The sequence below is a fragment of the Astatotilapia calliptera genome, chromosome 9, assembly GCF_964374335.1.
Source record: "Astatotilapia calliptera chromosome 9, fAstCal68.1, whole genome shotgun sequence".
Classification (NCBI taxonomy): Eukaryota; Metazoa; Chordata; class Actinopteri; order Cichliformes; family Cichlidae; genus Astatotilapia; species Astatotilapia calliptera.
In genome coordinates this window covers 2,505,609-2,529,208 of record NC_137430.1, presented here as the reverse complement: position 1 = coordinate 2,529,208, position 23,600 = coordinate 2,505,609, and the positions used below count along the sequence as shown (strand labels likewise).

The following is a 23,600-nucleotide window of genomic DNA, read 5'->3' as shown; positions in this document are numbered from 1 at the left end:
TGTTTCTCCAATATAATCCGGTCTTTTAAGTCTGACGTCATTAACCGTGCCTGGGCTCAAACTCTGCTTCAGGCCCCAACGTCAAACAAACACTGCAGCATCACTGAGAGTTAAAAACTGTTTAAATTCTTTCATCTGTAATAAAATGATCAGTGTTCTGCTCTACCAGGTGTAACAATTAAGTTTAACATCCAGGCATCCATGAAAACAGAATTTATTAAATTTAACAGAGTTTGAAGTTAGCAGGAAGTTAGCTCGCTAACTTCCACCTAAACATAATATAGCATGTTCTGACTGAGAGATTTCTGAAACAATTCAAACCTGCAGCTCTGTTATCACTTCCAACATAAATGAAGACAGAAAACTAAACAGCAGTGACGTTTGTAGGGTTACTGAACAATGTTCCCTCTAATGTTTCATGTGTCTGAGCGAACACACAAACTCCCAGAGCGTCCCTTGGACCACTGTGAGCAACAGCAGACGTGTGCACTGTGGTCACGCCAGCATCGAATCCATCCAAGGTTTATTAAAATAATCAAAGCACAGCATTTACATTTATGTTAGACTTTTGTTTTTGTTGTCTTTGCTCACAGGCTTTCGAGCGTTTTCCTTATAAAATGCTGTTTTTAACCTTTTTTCCCGCAGTAAATATAAACAACGACAGTATTCAGGAAGAAACTCTGGTTTTACGCGGCCGATCAACACAATTTAAAAACTGGTATAAAGTCCACACTTTGTCTGTCAGTTGTTCCGTCTGTCCTGCTCACATCTCCAATGGTTGTACACGTTGTCATTAACATGGCTTCACTCCACATCAGCTGCTTTGCTAAAACACCGGCACATAAGGACGCTGTCATAGCCTGTCAACCACGTTGATTAGCTGTGTATATACGAATGTGAATCGCATCATTGGCTGGACTACGGGATAAGGTGGCATCGTTCTAATCCCATACGGGAGCAGCCAGTCACTGACTCACACTGCAAAACAGAATTGTTAAAGTATTAATTTTAATTTCAATTCAGGTTAGATTTTTTTTTGTGTGCAACGCAGATTTTCTGTGCGCAGAGACATGCCAGCAGTGCGCAATTGCGCATGTGCGCAGCTTAGAGGAAACATTGTTATTGAAGTTGGGCTAGCTGGTATATAATGATGTGCTACATGATCACTAGCGACACAGCTACGTTAGCATAGCATAAACACAGTGAAGCTGGAGGATGAACGCTAACTTTTTTCCACTCGATAAAAGTTAACGTGAGTGTTCCTGATGGTTAGGAACAAATGTAATCACATGGCAGGATGCTGTAAACGGACCAAACTTCAGCCAGGAGAACAACTGAGATAATCCATCCACAATACGAGGTTAGTCATTAATATACTGCTGCATGGGCTGGGCTGTAGTTACATCATAAGGTTTTAAAAACTGAGCTTTAAAAGGATTAGCAGTAATAAAAATTGAGAGAGGCCAACAGTGATCACTGACTGTTTTTAAGGGCTTGTTGAGATTAAATAGAACAAGATAGAAAGCATTAAAACATGTTAAAAACACAAGAGCCTTAATAAATTCAGAGTAGTTTGGGCCCAGAAGCAGGATTCATCACGTCATCACCTAAAGACCAGATTTGTAAGGTGTCTCTATCAGTTAACGAGACTGTAATTAAAATTACTTTTAGATGTGTTAAATGCAAAATAACCTCAGAAGTTATAATTCAAATTTTAACAAAGGGTACGTGACATTAAAATTATGGTGCAACACATGCTTTTACACTGCTATAGATCTGTGCCTGAAAATGCATAGGTTTTTTTCCCCTTGTTTTGCTAGGACATTATGGAGAAAGTGGACAGGAAAGCAAGTCGAGAGAAGGGACACGACATGCAGGGACCTGGAGCAGATTCAAACCCAGGCCTGTGCTGTAGCCTTTTAACATGTGGGCCACCTGCTGAAATGGGTGAGCAATTTAGGGACTGTAGACATGGTTTTTATATCCAAACTCTAGGTGCTGAATATTCTGTTACTTTATTGTGAACAAAAAGTTAAAGTGTTTCACTAAAAGCTACAAAGACAATTTAAATCAACCTGCCACGTAGGGAAGGAGACTTGAGGTTAATTGCACTGCCTTTTTAAAAATTTACTAATTACCTCTCAGTATAAAGAAGAAGATTTCACCACTTTGCTGCCTTGTTGTGCTTAGATCTGGGACCCACGTGGAGGTCCAAATATAGGTAGAGGATATAAAGACAAAATTGGGGTTAACGATATACGTTGTACAGTAAACACTTATTTCAGTGCAAGTCACAGCATATTTGACGTCATAGCTACAGAAGGAATGCTAAGCACACTTATGGTTTAAACAGTGTTTTGTTGAATATGTGGAATTTGTACAGAAAAGAGACAGAATATAAAAGTTCTCTCTTTCACATGTCATTCTTTAACGCTTTATGAAATATTACATTTTGCATCTATTGGGATTTTACATTATGTCATGTAGTACGTGAACTGTTTTGGGGGGTGTAGCACCATACACAGTATTTACAGTTCAGAGAACGAAACATTGGTTTTACGGCTATGATACAAGTATTTTTAGTAGTCTGCTACACTTTCATTGTTTCTGCGCTACTTTTTTGTGGATGTTTTTATCCAAAACACTATAAAAAAGGTTCCACTGGCAGAGCATCTACATTACAATAGAGAGTGATCACAAAAGTACACAGTGATTTCTACAACACTTAAAAGGTTGTGCTTTAGTGTAAACACTTACAAAAATCATGCTGACTAAAACCCTTTCTTTTATTTTATTATCATATTTGGGGATTCCTTAAAAATATTGTTGCATCTCATCAGTGCTGAGTTTTTTATTATTTTAGTCCTTGTAAACAGGAGTAATAGATGTTCCCTTGTAGAAAATATTCCGAGCATTATCTGGGCTGTTGGCTCTCTCTGGAATCAGGATGATGTTATTGACTTTTCTTTGTAGTGTGGACTCTCGACTTGAGGTGACTGAAGGGGTTTCTGAAGCACTCTCTCCACCTTCGCCACTGCCACCACCTCCTCCAGACCCAGAAGTGCTTCCATCACCTGGAGTTACCCTTATAGTAGAGAGGCCCTGTGGTTGAACCCTCTGCTCTGACTGCCCAGTTTTCTGCGTGTGAACTGTAATTATGGGTGGGGTGCTAATGGTGGCGGTGGTAGTAACAATGTGATTGGCACGCTTTCTGTCAATAGATCCTTCACGTATTGAGTCAGAGCTTTCTGAGTCTCTGTTCAGATCATTGAGCTCAAAAGACTGCCTCAAACACCCACTTGATGCTCCCCCTACACCAATCGTCTCTGTACCTCCACCAGCTCCAGTGCCGTGATCCAGGGATCGCCACCTCCATGTTCCGCTTCCATCTGTAGATGGAGCTTGGATCACTGGTCTGCTGTTTTCGGGGTGTGCCTCTACTCTGACAATTGCACCAGTGCTCCCTGAAATACTGCCTGATGTGCTGCCCAATGAGCTGGGCCCTGTGGTGTTGGTGGGGTCTTGATCAGTAAGTGCCCTGTAGTGAGCAGTGCCTTGGAAACTCCCTGTGTTGTTGCACGCCATGCTGCTTTCATCTAAGCTTTTGGAATGGGTCTGTAGAAGTCCTTGCTGTTTAGACATAGCAATCACTTGCATGATTCGAGGTTGGAGATTCTGCCCATTTTCATTAGTCCTGCAGGTTGCAGTCTTCTCTGCAGCTCTTTGCCAGGTAGCCTGGATAGTGCTGTTTGTTGTTGACATCCCCTCTTTTCCTCCTCTGCCTCCCACTGTCCTGTCAGAGATGGCATAACTTTCATGACCTTCCTCTGGTATGTGGACCAGTTGAGAAGACCCAGGTCGAGGCTGCATGTTTATCCTAGCTCCTCCAGTGATACCACTACAGTTAGTGGGTAAAGTGGTACTAGCACCTGTGGCCAGTTTGGCCATATATGCATGGGCATCAAAACCACCATTCAGACCCATTGCAGATGGCTCAGAGCTTGATCGGAGCTCCATGCTGCCATGATGGTGTGGATGCTGGGAGGGTGGCCCTGATGACGAGTCTACAGACGAGGAGAATGAATCTGGGACCTGAAGAGAACACTTATGAGTGTTGTTCTTACTTTTCCATTGAGACAAAAGCTGCTTTGAGCGGCTAGAGTCCATGGAGGCATGGTGGAGGGTGGCAGCATGGCGCCTAGCTGCCTCTTCATATGCTGCCATAGCCTGTGGGGTGTGGACCCGAGGGAGAGTGTGACTAAAGGTCATCATGGCATCTTTGCTGTGGGGGCTGTGTGGGGATATCACTTCCACATCTGCACTAGAGCGCTTCAGGCTTCCATCGGGCCTCTGCTGCTGAAGACCTCGGTGAAGCAGACCCTCAGAATGGGAGATGGGGATGGTAGGCTCCCCAGATATGCTAGCTTTCATTTGCAGGTGGTTGAGGACAGCTTCCTGGCTAATATGTGGCAAGGAGCAAGGTGGGCAGTGCACAAGTGCAGGAGGACTGCTGCTGGTCTCCTCACTAGACTGAAAATTTCCAACTGCATACAATCCCTGGCAACAGAGAAACAGAGAAACACTTCTAGGTTCTTTTACTTAAAACCTAATATGATATTAATATGATTTCATGCTTGATACCTGGATTCTGATTTTGGATAGGCTAGTGTAAATTAGGGCTGCCATTATTAGTCGACTAGTCACGATTACGTCGACTATCAAAATCGTCGACGACTGATTTAATAGTCGACGCGTCGTTTGAAGCTTTGTAAGATCACAAAAGACGCAGGAATAAGTAGCAGGATTTAAGAGTGTAATAACGGACTGAAACAGAAGATGGCAGCACTGCATGTACAAGGATGCCAGCTGCCGTTAAACCCCGAAAAAGAAGAAGCTGTGTCCCAGAATTCATAGCGCAGCCCTGCTCAGTTTCCAACAATGGCGGCAGCTACTTAGTTTTAATATTACTCTTATTATTCTTTCTGGGTCACAAAATAAACGTTTAACATATTTTCAGGTGAGAATGTAGCTGTGTAAACCTCAAATATCTGCTCAGTTTATCAAGACACCACATATTTTCAAAAGCGCTCCGACGTTTTCGGAGACGTCTGTTACCCACTAGCTCGATAGCGAGCCGGGGGCGAGGCTAGCTAGAGCCGTGAGAACACCAGACTCCCGGCAAATCATTTTCAAACCCACCGCCGTCTTTCGCTACTCAGGTTAAATATATATGAGTCACTTAGATAACTTAAAAATGTTATTGTTTGGCTTTTTTCAGTATTTTATTTGTTCCTGAGTAAATCGGTTTGGCTGAGATTAAAGTTATAGTTTTTACACAGCTGAATAAACGTCAAGCAGACAGCTGATTATCAGAAGTGTGAGATGCTGAGAATTTACTCCGGTGTCCTGTTATATTTTAGATAGCAAGAGTTTATTAAACTTCACCGAAACAATCTGCAGATTTCATTAAAATTGAATAAACTATCATCTTGTCTTTATTTTTAGTTAGCACAGACCTTAAACACTTAAAGCTGTAAGCTAATGATAGTTATATAAGAGCAGATGCTGCTGGTGCAATAAGCTGTACTTTTACGTTCAATGGATGATGATCTGATTAGTCGACTAATCGCAAAAATAATCGGTGACTAGTCGACTATCAAAATAATCGTTTGTGGCAGCCCTAGTGTAATTTGGGCAGGGCCTTGTAACTACAGTAATACTACCCTTTTTATTACAAGCGATTTCAAGTGTGTGTATAAATTAAGGAAAAACAGAAAATACTTCTCATGGGCCTTCAGGATGGGTCTATTGTTGAACTGGATGGATTCAGGTCCCTTAATCCCACCCATAACACTGTGAACAATTTAGTCGGTTCAATGCTTTATACTACATTGAAAGCCCCAGTCTTTCATGAGACTATTTGATCGAGTGCTTTGATGTGAGAAAAAATCCCACTGGCTTTGGTGATTGTCTAACTCAATTTGAATCCAATTAAATCTCATACATACCTGATAAAATATCTAACCTTGATTTAAATTAAGTTGGTTGAAAACTTAAAAGCAGCCAACACATGTTTCTCCAAACATAAACTTTTATTATGATGAGAACATCTGTACCCATAGTGGCAAAAACCACATCTAATTCCATACCAGATAGACAGCAACAGCACCTCCAAGTAGAAAGCCCAGGTAGACGTCCATTGCATGGTTCTTGTATTGAATAATCCTGGTCAAGCCACAAATGATGGCACTCATAATAAAAGAAAAGACGAGCAGGGGCTTAAGTAGCTTGGATGAGTCCGTCAGAGTGCTGTTGAAATACATCTGCAACATACGGCAAATACAATACTGGTTTTATTTATAGCCTTAAGCTTATTGGTTTTTGTCATATACGCTTAGGGAGGTAGCATACTGTGGGTCTGTCTCAAAATACTACCATTTCCCCCAAACAATAAAAACAAATTTATGGACTGCACAGCTAAGGAATGAGCTGAAGCTATGCTCAGCTGAAGCTGATACAATTGATTTTGAACAATTTCAGCACTTTGTACAATATGTCTCATTCACCAATATAAGTGCATTCTTCCTATGTCTAAATACAACAATTTTCACTTTTGCTGCTCAAAGCATCTTCCATGAGGAGTCTAAGGAGCTCGGAAAGAAAAGTGTCCGGACTTCTTTAAGTTTCCTTGAAGTTGTTTCATCCGAGAAGCTTCTTCAGTTCTAAGAGCAACTGGTGTAAAGGGTCCCAGATTTAAGGTCCATGGGAGTGTCCCCCCATGAACGTCATGGACCCCCTAATGATCCTCTCCCTAATCACATGAGCCAAGGTGTGAAAACGGGTGTAGGTCACAATCAGCCAGGGTTTTGGGTGAGCTCATTGTGAAACCTAGCCCCACCCCATCTTGTGATTTCCTGAGGTCAAATGCTCTAGGATGTGTGCGGAGGGAAGGATCTCAAAACGGGATTATAGATGGCAGACAGTTGGTGTCGTAAGCCCCGCCTCTGTTCAAAGATGGTCGCTCACAGAGGACATAGATGGCTTCTTTCACCCTTCTTTCAAACCATTGGTCTTCTCTGTCCAAAATGTGAACAATGGCGTCCTCAAAAGAGTGACCTTTGTCCTTTAGATGGACAGCTGAGTCTTGTCCCGTCGAGATGGACTTGACTGTCCATCTGCATCTAAAGGACCAAGGTCACTCTTTGTCCAGATCCTTTTCTTTTCAAGCTCCTTAAACTACGATAACCTGGATGACTGAGAACCTTCACAGACATATTCCATAAGGAGAAAAACTCATTTTACATTTTAACTGAAAAGAAAGCCTGTTTGGTTCACAGAGGGTTGAGTTGTTTGTTATGTAACTGATAAAAAAATAAGAAGATAAGTTGAATTGAAGTTTTTTTGTTAAGTCAAATAAACAACGGTATCCTAAGAAGATGTGAGGGACTTCTGCTGTAACACTGGGGATCACCATTTGCACGAGCTCAAAACATCACTCACCGAAACATAGACGGCAGCAAAGGATGCCAGAGTAGCATGCTGTGATGGGAAGGATTTTCTGCAAGAGACAAAAGAACAAAAACAAATTCATCCAAGATTCACCTCAGCAGGAGAGCAGGAGGTAAAAAGAAACACAACTGGCCTGAGATATCAAAAACAAAATCCTACACACTATCTTAGGGACTAAATGACTGAACCAAAACTGAACCTCATTTCATGTGCTCTGCAGTGTTGGGAAGGTTACTTTTAAAATGTATTCCATTACAGATTACAGAATACATGCTCCAAAATGTATTCTGTAACGTATTCCGTTACGTTACTCAATGACAGTAACGTATTCTGAATACTTAGGATTACTTAATATATTATCATGCATTTTACAACAACGTGAATGTACTATTGCTGTGTGATTTATTACTATTACTGAAGGTCCGCGACTCCGAACTGTAGTAAAGGGACCTCTTGTCATGGTTGGCTGTGTGGCAGGTGGGTAAGCAGGAGTGGTGGATCCAAAATGCAGGACTCAGACACAGAAGTTCAACTTAAAGTGCAGCTTTATTGCTGTAAAACCTCTTACTAACTAAACTCACCAAAAGACAAACAAAAACGCTGGTGGACTAAAACACTGAAGCAGAAATACTGAGCTGGAAACAAAAACACTGGTAACACGGAGGGAAAACACACACAGCTTGTTGAGGGTGCGACGCAACACTGACTCAGAGAAACACAGGGACTAAATACACTGGGAAGTAACGAGGAGAATGAGACACAGAAGGAGAGCACAGCTGGGGGAAATTAGAACTGACGAGACAAGCAAAGCAGGACACATTCACATAAGACACGGACCTTCAAAGTAAAACAGGAAGTATCACACAGAGACGCGAACTTGACACAGTGGAGACAGCAACTAAGAAATACAGAGACATAAACCATAAGGCAGAGGACTAAGAACCGAGAGACACAGAGGGGAACCCAAACATGCAGACACAGACTTACACAGAACAGAGGGGACATAGAGAAACATGAAGGGCAAGGGATCGAAACAAGAAACCATAGAAACTCACACCAAGTACAATAATACAAAAATCACAAAGAACTAAGACGCTGGGTCAGGAGACCCAGGACCGTGACACCTCTGACTAATACGGCGGGGTCCCTGTTGGCTCGTAGCCGAAAACTAGCTTTACTTTGTTGTGTGGGTCAACTTTTCTTGACAGAGAGAGGCGTTGAAAGGCTGCTCCAACGGAACTTATTGTTTCGGAGGAAAACACGAACATGGTGTACAGTCGAGTCTTAATAGCTTACTTACAGCTGGGCTCGTCAGGCACTCTTCTTGGCTGCAGTGGTTATTATTATATTTACATGCTTCCAGCTCCCGTTTTTCCTCGATGACAGCTCGTACCTTTCCACTCCCCTTTTTCTCCCTCCTCGCGCTCACAGACCCATAACGTGTATGACAGTCCATTCTCCCTGCAGCACGGACTACACTGCCCATGATGCTGCATTCTTTAGAGCTATGCTTCTAGCATTCTGCCTGTTAGCTTAGCACAACAACAACAACAACGACGACGAAAAGGCGCTCTCTCACCCAGGAAACACACAGTCGCAGAGAGAGAGAGAGAGAGCGTCGCCCTGTAACCATGGCAACCGTAACGCTGCCTAGAACAACAGAACAACAGTCAAACAAATCCAAACAGTCCTGACCCGCGACAAAATGAAACAGGAAAGTACCGCAGTGTAATCCATTTATTTCAACAAAGTAACTGTATTCTGAATACCACCTTTTTAAACGGTAACTGTAACGGAATACAGTTACTCATATTTTGTATTTTAAATACGTAACGGCGGTACATGTATTCCGTTACTCCCCAACACTGGTGCTCTGCAACATTGCAGTCATATGTTTACTAATGAAACACATACAAGCATAGAGACAAGGCTTGCCTAAGGCTACTATTGTTGTAAACTGGCCTATATAAACAAAGCAGAACCAAATTAAGCTAGCGTTATAAACTGCAGAGTGCTACAGAAGGAAAGTGAATCTGTAGCTTTGTTTCTCACTCTGCTCCATCCATGACCTACTTATGACAGCTCCTGATATTAAAGCCTCATGCTAACTCCTGACTCTGCATATGTGCACATTGGTAAGTGTTGGTGCATTTATGGAAACATAGTTGCACAGTTGCAACATCTGTGGTGTCATGCAAATTGCATTAAGGGTTTGAAAACAGATAGCACAGCTTATGTCAGCACTAGAAGTGGGTCAACTCTAGTGCTGACATAACCATTATAATTATACCTGCAATAATCTCATTGTAACACAAGTGTTACAATGTATGCCAAAACTGAGGTTTCAATACAAAACGTAATAAATAATACAAAAGACATGCATAATATTTAAAGCTGGAGTGCAATAATCATTTGAAGCCTCCTTTAAACCAGTCGTAGTAGTAGCGTCCAAAAAGCACCTCTTTGGCTCTTGGAACACATGCAGGAAGGAACAGACCACTGTCTCTCTCAGAGGGGGAGGAAGTCCAGTTGTAAACTTAGAACAACACATACAGCACATACACACAGTTGTGCTGCTTTAAAAGAAATTCTGTCAGATACAATCAGAATCAGAAAGGGTTTTATTGCCAAATGTTGAGCAGGTTTACAACATTAGGAAATTGCTGCGGTGCTTCAGTGCAAACATACTGTCATAAAAATATAAAAATAAGAATAAGAATTAAAAGTGCTAAGTGGATAGATATATACATGATATATACATGAGTGCAGGTGGTGATCAATATTAGAGAGGTTAAATGTTTGTAATGTTCATTCTGTAAAATCTGTCTATTCACCATCTCTTCAGAGAAACTTGTCTCTTCTGCTTCAGCTTTTGTATTTTCTTTCTAATTAACAATCAGAAAATGATACTTCAGCCTTAGGGGACATATACGAAGAAAACCATGGCATCTGAAAATAAAGTACCCGTTGAAAACACATAACATCCTAGAAATTGTGTGGTTGTTTTTTTTGTACATCTTTTGTACAAACAAGTATTTGTTCAAGTTACTTGATTACTGGTAATTGTAATCATGTTGATGACAAATTGATTTTTCCAGTTGGTTTTCCAATTTAAATTGTTTTTTTTCCCTTCTTGTATAATGACTAGGATATCATTTTTCTTGTCATTACTGCTCAGGGCAGTTCTCATGACATAAATGCTGCATTTTGGGGGGAGTTATTCTCTTCTATACCAACTGGTCAGTAAGAAGTAGTGAGCCTGTTTTGAAAATGTAAGGAGTAGAAAATATATATTTATGTAAAATGTAGGGAGCAAAAGGAAAAACGTTTGTGTTTATTGTTCAGTTCTACAAAGCAGATGTGACGAGACTGTGCACCCTTGTAATGTGAGGCCTCCCACTGCTATGTGGTGTCTATAGCTCAGGAGGCAGAGCAGGTCGTCTGCCTTATTAGAAGGTTAGTGGTTGGTAGTTCAATCCCTGCATGCTCCAGTCTGCATACCAAATGTATTTGGCCAAGAAAATAACTACAAGTTGTTCTCTGGTGCATCCATCAGAGTATAAATCTTGCATAGAAAAAAGTGCTTGCATGAATGGGTGAATGAGGCAAAAAGTACTCAGGTGGAGTAGAAAAGCACTTTATAAGAACCAATCCATTTATGCAGTGATACCCCTCCTAACATCTAAAATACTTCTATTTTTTTATAGCTGCATCTTAAAGGACTATGGTTGTCACTAGAGATGGCACGATACCACTTTTTTATGTCCGATACCGATATCATAAATTTGGATATCTGCCGATACCGATATGAATCCGATATAGTGTTTTTTAATCAACAAAACTTTTTTTTTTTAAATATCTTGCTGCATTTTGTATAACTTCATACTCAAGTTTAAAACAACAACTACACTAAAGCTATTCTGTTATACCTGTATGCAAAAAAAATAAATTTCATAGTTCAGCAATACTGATCAATCTAATAAACTTAGACCTACACCATCCTCCCTATTCTGGTATTTTAAAGAGTACTTAGCGTAAATATTAAGCAACCTAACTAATAGGGTTCCAACTCCCAGCAACGCCAAAAATAAATAAATAAAAAATAGGGAACCACCCCTCACGCTCCACCTCATGATGCTTAATCGACGTAATCAACCTTAATTTGATGCAGTGTGACAAAAAAATGCACAGAAATCAATTATTTTTCAAGAAATATTAAATAGATTCAACATCTTTCTTCAACAAAATTGCAGACTGCACAGATGGTACCTTCCCAAAGGAAAAAGTACTATAGCTTACTAGGGTATATATATTAGACTTAATAGTCACTATATACAGTAATTGACTTCTATTCATTTTACATCAAATTAAAACTTTGGGTGTCAGATAATTATTTATTAAAAGCTCGACATTTTAAATGAGAATAAGAAAGAAAAGTATGTCTTTGTGCCCCCTTTTCCCAGTTAATGCCCTATCGGCCCCCCTGGCTAAACTTTGCTAGATCCGCCCCTGCACAGTTACCAGCCGTCAGCTACGTAGAAAAAGATCCTGGTGTAGAAAGTAATATTAAATAAATTCTAACAACAGCTTATCAAGCTTAAACGTGCTGCTGTTGTTCAGCCGCTGGTTTCCTCTTTCTGGTGCAAAGTGGACCAAAAACAAACAAGAGAGACGGACTCGCGACAGAAAAGCCGATCAGCTGATCATTGATCAGTTTCATGATTGAAGTAGCAGCCGGAGAGCGAGAGGCAGTCGCTCGTTAAGCTTAACGTGGGAATGCTTTACAAACATTCAGAGATGGACTTACACACTTGCTTTACTTCTCTCGGGGATAACTTTGTCGGAGATGAAATGCCAGGTTGCTAGCGAAGCTCCACATGCTATCCAGACCACCGACAGGTCCCGCATGCCACAGCCGCTCTATCACGTGATGCATACTGCTCCGACGTGCTAACGTTCTGAGGTGAGTTACGGCGTGTTGCAAGTTTTGCGAGGTGCTTTCGTGATATTTAATGGATCGGATTACATTTTTTATTTTTCTCCGATATCCGATCCAGTAATTTAGGTCAGTATCGGACCGATACCGATACGTAATATCGGATCGGTCCATCTCTAGTTGTCACATTACTAGATATTTAAACTTCATGCCAATGTCTAGGAAAATACTTGATACAGAATACCATTTTTGATACCACAGGGAAGATTATTACCACATCCTGCAACAACAGAAGTTATTATTAATTAGATTGAATTAAAAAGTATTTAATAAAAAAATATGTCAACAATTTCATTGCAGGTTGTGAAGGTGAAATATATTCTAGAACAAGTTGAAATTATTTATTGCAGAAGAAGCACATTATGCAAATGGTAATAATGAATTTGTGTGGTATTACTTATGTTACAGTAAAGAGTGCATTGTGCATTCTTAAAGTCGTACATGTTGAATTGAACTGAGTATGTCGTCTGTTCAAAGCCTCTCCCAGTCAGTGCTGTACATGATGTACATGATGTTATTAGCACTTTAAAGGTGATCATTTAGGACTCTAACAAGTTGATTTGTTTACATTTGGCTATCTTAATTTTTAAGTGAGATGTGCGTTTTGACTTTATATACTTTATGCATATAAGGCAACTGTTTCCTTTTGCAATATTTTTGTGTGACGTGTTTTTCTGTGTTTTAATAAAAGGGGAACAAAGCACATTTAAGTCAGCCTAAGATGATATTTGTTCATTTTCACATCGCCTTACTGAGATAAGGCGAAGTGAAACATGCTTCTTTTACTCCAAAGCACCGGAGCACTCAAAGCTTTACAGAACTTGCCTCATTCACCTATTAACACAAGCACTTTTTCTATGGGTATGGATAAGTATGGTATCGGAAATCATGACCAGAAAAGTCCAGGTTCCATCCATTTTAAGCATGTGAATTACAATGTCTTGTCTTACTTATATTGGAATAAGCATGTACAGATTCCAAAAAGAGGAGGTTGTATCTAATCTAATTTTTTGTCTTGTAATGATTAAACACAGAGTCAATACAGTACAAGTGTAGACAGGGCAGTCACTTGAGACTGTGAGACCAGACTGGCCAACCTGCGCGCTGCATGAATAGACTACAACAAAGCCTATGACTCAGTGCCTCACACATGGATCCTGTAATGCCTTGAACTGTACAAGATCAACAGGAAGGGCCTTCATCAGGAGGATTGGGAAGTGGCGAACAAACTCAGCCAGATCATTACCAAGACTGGCTACGGATACCAAGTATGGAATGGTGGATTCTGTTGTAGCAAATGCACTTAGCCAAGAAAATGGACAGGAACAATAGTCATCATATGAGACTTCAAAAAAAGGGGGTACAACACAAAAACCTGACATCAGAGCAAGATATATAATGGCTTCCCAAAAACTTTTCATTTTCTAGCTAAACCTGAGAACATTCCATCTCTACTGCAAAGGATTCTGGGGAATGCACAACCTTTCACTACCTCACTGACCGCTCACAGTATGTGAGAACTCAGGGCTGTGTGTCGGACAGGGTCGTCTGCAGTACGGGGCCCCACAGGGAACGGTTCTGGCTCCGTTCCTCTTCACCATCTACACTGCAGACTTCTCTCACAACTCCACCCAGTGCTTCCTGCAGAAGTTCTCTGATGACTCTGCAATAGTTGGCCTCATCACTGATGAAAACTGACCTATGGCCTTGTGGACTGGTGTCAGCAGAACTACCTCCAGATCAACACTAGAAAAACCAAGGAGCTGGTGGTAGACTTCCACAGGCACAAACATCCTCCACTGCAACCACTGAACATACAAGGTACATTGAGACTGTGGACAGCTACAGGTACCTTGGTGTTGATCTCACCTAAACTTACAAATTATCATACCATTTTTAAACAAAACAAAAAAAAAAATTATTATTTTATCATCACTCATTCTTACAGACAAATATCATCCAAAGCAACAATATTTTAAGGTCCATATCAGGTTAAAACTTTAATATTTCGGCATTACGTTCAGCCATCTTGGATGGACTTCCTCTATTTTTCTTTTTCCAAAGCACTTAAAACAATATTACACATCAGCCACAAGAGGGAGCTCTAGTGCAGTGTGCAAAACTGTATAATCCAGCGTAACTTCTAAAAGGCAGAACATGGTACATTGTTAAAAAAAAAGAATGCACCGGCCAACTCAGCAACACCAAAAGACCATGATGACCACACAACATGACCTACTCAGTCAAGAAAAATCTTTGGGTAGGGGAAATCAAGATTAACTTGTACTAGAAGGATGGTAAGAGAAAGGTATAGAGATGGAAAAGAACACTCATGATCTGAAGTATATCACAGCATTATTGCATGGGCATGTATGGTACAAGGTGGAACTGTTTCAGTAATATTTCTTGCTGATGTGACTGCTGATAGAAGTAGCAGAATGAGTTGTGAAGTGTACAGGCTCGTACTTTCTTCTCAGTTTCAGTCTTATTCATATTGCAAAAACAGCTCAAGAGTTTCTTAAGGCAAAGAAAGTCATTCACCTGATCATAATTCAAACAAGCATGAAGATAAATCACAGGAAACACAGTATCGTGTGATATTTGTAGCTGGTCATTTAAGGTGGTCATTGGTGGGGCGATCGTGGCTCAAGTGTTGGGAGGTCGCCTTGTAATCGGAAGGTTGCCGGTTCGAGCCCCGGCTTGGACAGTCTCGGTCGTTGTGTCCTTGGGCAAGACACTTCACCTGGTGCCTACTGGTGGTGGTCAGCTACTACAATGTAGCTGCCATCACTGATGGGTGGATGACTGGATGTGTAAAGTGCCATGGGGTCCTTAGGGCTAGTAAAAGTGCTACACAAATACAGGCCATTGACTCTAAAGGTGTTTTATCCAGATCTAAAAAACAATCCATATTTAAAAGCTTTACTTTGAACATTTGATTTTGAAATATGTGACATGTATTGAAATGGCAATACATCTAAACAATTTGTGCAAAACTTGTGTTAAATCCTTTGATTTAAATCACAAGTCCACATTGTTGATGTAAAAGAGCCAAATGACAAAAGTCTTTCAGAGTGGTGACTTTGCCTGTGTTGCTATTAGCGCAGCAGAAATGAAATCCAAACTGAATTTTCATTTGACTTATCTGTGTTTTCCCCTTTGTTCTTTTTTCCTGTTTTCATTAATGTCATGTGTTTGAATTCACTTGTTTCATACACTCTCTCCCTCCCTGGTGTGTAATTAGGCTGTTTTCCTTCCCTCATTCTCTTTAACGAGAGAATGTCTCTTTCTGGCTCTTTCTGGCTCCCTGATCATCTTCCTCTCTCCAGTAGTTTGTTTCTTCTTCTAATGACCTACTTAGTTGCTTCGTGCTTTTCCTGGCATCATTGTCCAGCTTCTGAAGAAGCGTCATCATCCTTCCAGCATACTTTTGCAGAATTGATGATGCATGCAATTGAGTTATTCCCTATAATTTTCTTATAACGGTATTATTGTTGTAATTTGTTGTCATTATCTGTCTTGATGCATGCTCAGTCATCCAGGTAAGTAAGTCATTTTGGGATTGACACTGTTATTATTGTCATTGTTGGTCGTAGTTATTGATTGGGATTATTGGTGGTGATGTTTGGCTTGAACTATAATTATTATTATTGTCATAATTCTCTCCTAATTTGCATTAAACCTGGACTGAATAAAATTAACACCCTCACATTCACTGCACACATTCACAGTCCTGCTGGTATTATTTTTCTTACCAACTCTGTCTTGTCTGTAAGTTTTCCAATCTATCCCTGCTCTGTTCTTTATGTGATATACTTCATAATAATATTAAAAAGAAAAAGCCTTTTTTTCTCTGCTTTATAAGACAATTGTCTTATATTCCCCTCTAAGAGTGCTAATGTACTTTATAGCTAGTGATATAAAGCATCACAAAGAATCACGTTAAATGATTTTTCTTGACTACAAAACTGATCCACTCTTAATTTGTGTGTCGTTTGCGTGAAAGTGTTCAGAATCCAAGTCTTTCAGTGTAAAGTGGAGCATATCGAGTGTTTTTTCTTTCCTTACCTGCCCTGGTTGATTGCTGCAGGGTCACTCCCTGAGCAAATATCTTCCATTATGTATGGGTTCTGTTCACAGCTGACATTTAGGGTGGTGTAATTGGGTTTACACACAGTTAGGAAATATGGTGTTGGGTATCCAGTCATCAGTTGGAGGACGTCTGTGATGAGGGCCGTGGCACAAAGACCGAACGCATGAACTCCTGAGGATAGATGGTGAGATATGTGCTTACCAAGAGGAAAAAGAGTGAGAATATCAGATTTTACAATGTTTAGTTTAAATTGTATGGTTGTATTATTTAGACAAAATAATGTATCGCGGTATAGTCTGACGCTGGATCACTTCACAATCCAGTCCAGTTTAACTCAGCTCAGTTTTTCAATGGTTGCTCTCAACGCCGCACGAATTGTCCAACAATTAATAATAGCAAAAATGAAGGAGGGTAAAATGACAATGAATAATAAATTAACTACACAATTGAGGCTGCAGTCGACAAACAACTTTGCCATAAAATTACCGTGAAGTGTTGTATTATGTATTATATTTTCTTTGTGTGAGTGAGAGAGTATTTATGTGGCCGTGTCATGGATCGCTGTGTGGCAGGCACGAGGAGGACCCAAAATGCAAAACTCACAGACACGGGGATGAACTCAAAAATTACAGCTTTAATGCTGGAGAGGCAGAACGTAGGAAATACAAAACTAAACTGGGAAAACTAAATACAAAGCTCGCCAAGAAACACAGGGAAGAACACACACAACATGAGGGAAAACGCGATACAGAACTGAGGGAGACGCAGACATAAATACACAGAGGGTTAACGAGGGAAGTGGGAGCACATGGGGAACACAGGTGACACTGATAATAATCACGGGACATGGCAGGAGTGAACACAACACTGACGGTAGAGGTGAAACAGGAAGTACAGAGGTTCAGACAGGAGGAGAGAGAGCACGGGGAGAACACCAACATAACGGGCAGGGGAGACACGGAATAAACACGAAAGGGGACGAGGGCTCATGAATACACAGAGGGGCACACAGGGGGTGAGAGTCACAAAGGGAAAGCACTCAGGGAACAACACAACAGGGCAACTCAGGAAACAGAACCTAAACAGGGAACAAAATACAAACATACAAGAAAACTAAGAACACTGGGCCAACATGGCCCAGGACCATGACAGGCCGGATTTATTAAGTGAAGCAAATAGTGTGACACTGCAATGTGGATGATGTGCTAATTTATAAAGTGGATGCATTTGGATGATTTACCATTTGGATGATTTACCATGTAGTAATGACCAAACCAAAAATGGTTTAAAAACAAAGTTTGTGTTTGTTACTTTTGGGTAATGCTGGAATTATATGATTTTGGTTTAGCACTGTGGATGAATGCATCGTCTTTAGAGACTGAATCAGTTTTAATATCCAATGCTAATAAAGCAAAACCAAAACGAAAAGCATGAATCCATTGAGATAATAGTAATTTTACTGTTAGCAGATAAAATGCACACATAGAGGTGGCTGTGGCTCAGAGAGGGTAGAGCAGGTCTGCTAATCAGAGGTTTGATGGTTTGATTCCTTGCTGCTCCACTCGGAATGCCCAAGTACCCTTGGGCACCTCCCAATGTATCGAGAGTGTGCGTAAAATAATTATAAAGCACTTGATGGCATAGAATAAAAAAATGTATATGAATAAATTGGGGAGTCTTGTAAAATTCCCATTTTGAGCTCCCATAAGGAAAAAAGTGTCACCACAAAGGTACTAGAATTCTTAACTGGCTACCATGGACTGCCTTTATGTGACATGAGTAAGTGTGCAGTTTAAAAAAATCAACCTACCAACAAATCGGACGGCTCTGCGTATGAAGGAATTGAAGTTGCAGCCAGCTGCGTTGATGTTAGCCTCACCGCCACCGCCGAGCTTTCTCCGAGACAGACAGCAAAACAGGATGGCCTCTCCAATCATTATCTGTCAACACAACAACTCACCTGTTACGTCTGCTCACAGAGGAGGAGACACTCAGAAAATTCAGACTATAAATCTCTGCCAAAGTGGTTCTGACATAATCAGCCAGTTTGAGAACATGAACAGGAACTGGCTGCTTTATGTGAGCAATGTGCCACAGCTTGTTCTTTGGATTCCACTCAAAGCTCTCGGATAAACCCAGCCACGTAGCTAACACACAAATGCACTCTGCATGGGATTACACATCTTTGCAGAACCAGAAGGATGGAAAAAATAAATATTTAGAGATTATTTAGCATTGGACAGGTGCAAAAGGGAGAGGGAGAGGGGGGCTCCAGTGATGTGCATATTATCAAAACTGACCCTGGACACATGACCCACCCTAAACCAGAGAGAAATGTACACCACATTTTTCTCTTGCAAATTTTTCATACGGGAATTTATGTTTGCAAAGTTTAATTACTTTCCAAGGTGTTTTAAGTTTTATGCTTTTTACAGTGATGATATCTAAAAGTCTATAAAACTTACTGTGAAAGTAACCAACACGTCCAAAGACTCAGAGATGCATAGAAGTAAATTATCCAAATAGGGCTGGGCAAAATGATTATTTTCCTAATCGATGAATCTAGCGATTAATTTTTCGATGCATCGATTAATCTAACGATTCATTTTTCAATCCGATTCGATTTCAATTCGATTAACGATTTTTTCCCCCATTATTTGACTTGTATAGCAATTTCACATTTACTAATTTATGTATATAAATGAAAAACACAAATTTATTCATTTGAAGACCTTTTAATAAAAAAAAATTCAAAATAAAGTTGTAGAGGTCGTACAATCAATACAATAGAGATAGCATTTAACAAGAAATGAAATGTGCAAACATATATAAAATTAAGGAAAAGTTAACAAAACATTTCAAATAAATAGCAACAATGGTGTCTTTAAACAAACAAAATGTAACATTCACTTTGCTTTCTGCCAAAAAGTGCTCTTCATTCACAAAACAAAATCCACAATAACATTGTACTACAATCTTCTGTTTTAAACAAAAAATTAAATGTTTTGCAAAACAAATATAACAAAGGAAATCATAGCAAAAAATTAATAATATACAAACAGCAGAAATGGCGTCTTTGAACAAATAATGAAATGACAAGTTACCCCTAAGTAGGACTCTGTGACCAGACTTGTCCAAGCATCAGTGGTAAGGGAGATTTTGGATGTTTTGGAGGCTTTTTTTTTAGTTCATTCCTTAGTTTCTCCACTGAAGTTTCATACTTTCTCTCCATCATGCTTGTAAAATGACGCTTAGACGGCAGAGTGTAACCTGGCTGGAAAGTGGTCAGCATTTCTTTGAATCCCTCACCCACAGCAAGTGGTCTCTTGTCTTTTAAAATCATAGCTAAGACGCTCTCAGTAAGTACAGCCACCCCCTGGGGGGTGCATGGTATACTTCTTCTCTGACAGTAGTCCTCCAGACTTTTCTGTTTATTCCTGAAATCATAAATCACACACAGCACACAGATGAATTCGAATAATTACAAAATAATCATATGGAAAGCATAATATCAAAATAATTTGATAAGGATCTGGTTGAGATAGATATATACACACATACTGTTATGCCATGTGCTTTCATAGCATAACAGTAAGAGGTTAATGATAATCCCCAATGTTGAACATATGATATGCAGTAATCATGATGGCTGGAAAAGATAACGTTTAAACACCCAGGGCTGATGGCACCTTTACTGGTGCACTGCTTTCTAGTCATTAGATGGCATAACTTTGACCTATAAGATCAAGCTGGAGAAGCATTATGTATAAAAACAGCGTTCAAATAGGATGAAACACATTAAATTTGACAAATCAAGAGTTCATTGTCATTTTGCTTTTGCAAGCACTTTAACAATGTTGTAATAGTGTCCACGACGGCTACGTTTAGCAGGTGGTGCATTATCCTTGTTAACATTTCTCCTGTGGCCAATTCGCTGTCTCACATTTTTGTCTTTCGCCGATTCTGATAATCAGCCTGCGTGCATTCAGACTCATTTCGCCAGCATGGGCCACAAACCAAAAAAACAATAACAACAGCAACTGCTATATGTTACTGCTCAGCAGCTTAAATGAGTTTTGCATTTACGGAGGTTGGGTGTTTATCTCTGTGTCTATGAGTGAGTGTACGTCTACGTGGGGGGGGTCTGGATGAATTAACGGGTAAAAACTAGCGTTAGTAAAAAAGTTGAAAACTTACGGTGGTTTGTCCTTTGCAGAAGCTGCTCCTGGATGCAGTCGTTTGAGGTGCTGGTGCATAGCCGTCGTGCTTTTATGATAGGCTATTTCCACCTTACAAAGTCGGCAAACGACTGAATCACTTCCTTTTCTGTTAAAATATCCCCATACTGTAGAACTGCGTGTTCGGGTGGAGTGATTTAAGTTGACTGCAACTGCCTCACTCATGATTCCGCTACTCGCTGCCGCCATGTCTTTTTTTGAAAGTGACGACGCATCGACGCAGATTTTTTTACGTCGACGTATTTTTTGCGTCGACGTAATCGATTACGTCGACGCGTTGTCCCAGCCCTATATCCAAACCAGGTTTCTACATCAGATTTACACGACTGTGTCTAAATATTATGGCACTGATATTTATATGTGGAACTTTTCTACACTTACTGGCAATTCAGTCATTTTACACTATAAGCTGCACTCACCCATTCAAACACATTCATTCAATACTTTATATTACACACTTTACACCACTTATTGTACCAATATTTATGTAAAAAAAGCATGTTGTATTTTTTTCACTCGATATGACAGCAGTTATTAGTGTCGAGTGTGAAGCAGCGGGAATGAGGATCAGCACCTCCAAATCTGAGGCCATGGTTCTCAGCCGGAAAAAGGTGGAGTGCCCACTCCGGGTTGGGGATGAGTTCCTGCCCCAAGTGGAGGAGTTCAAGTATCTTGGGGTCTTGTTCGCGAGTGATAGGAGAAGTGAGCTGGAGATCGACAGACGAACTGGTGCTGCGGCCGCAGTGATGTGGACGCTGCACCGGTCTGTCATGGTGAAGAAAGAGCTGAGTGTAAAAGCGAAGCTCTCAATTTACCGGTCGATCTACGTCCCTACCCTCACCTATGGCCACGAGCTGTGGGTAATGACGAGAACGAGATCGCGAAAACAAGCGGTGTAAATGAGCTTTCTTCGAAGGGTGGCTGGCCTCTCCCTTAGAGATAGGGTGAGAAGTTCAGCCATCCGGGAGAGGCTCAGAGTAGAGCCGCTGCTCCTCTACATCGAAAGGAGCCAGCTGAGGTGGTTCAGGCATCTGACAAGGATGCCTCCTGGGCGCCTCCTGGGTGAGGTGTTCCGGGCATGTCCCACTGGGAGGAGGCCCCAGGGCAGACCCAGGACACGCTGGAAAGCTTATATCTCTTGGCTGGCCTGGGAACGCTGTTAGATTTGTATTGTTGATTGTCATTTATGCTTAGAAATATTTACTTATATATGCTTAGAGTTTTGTAATTAGTTGTAGATTGGTAGAGGTTTTGATCCTTGATAGTCTGCAAACTTTGTGTGTATTAGACAGCACTTTGGGAGCATGAGAGGTCATACCGTGTCTTATTGTTTTATGGTAGGATTAACGTAGCTACGTCTGTTCTAGTCTAAGTGCTCTTTGTTTAGATGAACTGCAGGACTTCCTCACCGTGTTATCTAGGATGAACCATCTAGGGTGAGGGGGAGGCTACCCTCTTCCTGACCAAGGATGTTTGACCCTTTGATCAGCAACACACACACACACACACACACACACACACACACACACACACACACACACACACACACAGGCAAGGTACTCTTTGTTTGTATGTAGACGTCGTATGTTAATGAACCTATGCATATTCATGTAACCTCAATAAAAAGACAGTGTTACGGGAGGACGGACGAGAGCTACTGGGGTCAAGCGAAGGAACGGCGTTTGTCCGGTTCTCTCCCGTGCACGAGTACCATGAAGAAGTTTGCCTACTTGTGTCTTGCTTAGCAGTGTAATTATATTGTCTTCAACGTTCCAGCGGATGGGTTCAAGCTACAAACCTATCAAACGCCTTGGTGTTCCCCCGGATAAGCTGGAGGAGGTGGCTGGGAAGAGGGAAGTCTGGGCTTCCCTGCTAGGCTGCTGCCCCCGTGACCCGGCGGAAGAAGATGGATGGATAGATGGATGGATGGATGGAGAAACTTTGAAGCCACTTTGAAGCCAAGGATTTTCTGGTAGTGGACAGAATTCAGAACAATGCTGACTCTGCATTCACTAATGCTATCTACCGCCTGACTACCGAGGACAGTGACGTCATCAGCGAGAGACCGGTGACCAGCATCGCGGAGCATGACGTCCGAGCGGCATTGAGGAGAGTGAACACAAGGAAAGCGGCGGGGCCAGACGGCATCACCGGCCGTCTGCTGCGCTGCTGTGCTGACCAGCTAGCAGGTGTGTTCACTTACATCTTCAACGAGTCCCTGGCGAAGTCTGTGGTCCCCACATGCTTCAAAAGATCCACCATCATCCCTGTGCCCAAGAACAGCAAACCCTCATCCCTGAACGATTACCGGCCAGTTGCACTGACCTCAGTAGTAATGAAGGTGTTTGAGAGGCTGCTGAAGAACATCATCTCCTCCTCCATCCCAGACACCACAGATCCGCTGCAGTTCGCCTACAGATCCAACAGATCCACAGAGGATGCCATCGCCCACGTCCTACACACCACTCTCAGCCACGTGGACAAGAAACAGGGTAACTATGTGAGAATGCTATTTGTTGATTACAGTTCAGCGTTTAACACAATAGTGCTCTGCAGACTGTTCACAAAGCTGAGGGATCTGGGACTTAACAGCCGTCTGTGTGCATGGGTGTTGGACTTCCTCACTGGCAGAACTCAGGTGGTGAGGGTGGATAGATGCGTCTCTAACAGCATCACCATCAACACAGGAGCACCTCAGGGATGTGTCCTCTCGCCACTGCTCTACTCCCTCTACACTTCAGACTGTGTGGCCACCCACGGCTCC

The 23,600-nt window shown here is 41.2% G+C and overlaps 1 protein-coding gene across 1 annotated transcript in view; it reads right to left on the bottom strand.

Moving 5' to 3' along the window:
* Positions 1 to 2,407: 2,407 nt before the first annotated feature.
* plppr4b (phospholipid phosphatase related 4b) overlaps positions 2,408 to 23,600 on the bottom strand; it is a 53,644-nt gene continuing 32,451 nt past the window's right edge. Inside the window, exons 3-7 of the mRNA XM_026179590.2 lie at positions 18,409 to 18,538; positions 16,574 to 16,769; positions 7,501 to 7,558; positions 6,150 to 6,323; positions 2,408 to 4,557 (exon numbers count right to left, since the gene is read on the bottom strand). Of these exons, the coding sequence (XP_026035375.2) occupies positions 2,860 to 4,557; positions 6,150 to 6,323; positions 7,501 to 7,558; positions 16,574 to 16,769; positions 18,409 to 18,538 (2,256 nt within the window). The 3' untranslated portion in view covers positions 2,408 to 2,859. The remainder of the gene's footprint in view (positions 4,558 to 6,149; positions 6,324 to 7,500; positions 7,559 to 16,573; positions 16,770 to 18,408; positions 18,539 to 23,600) is intronic.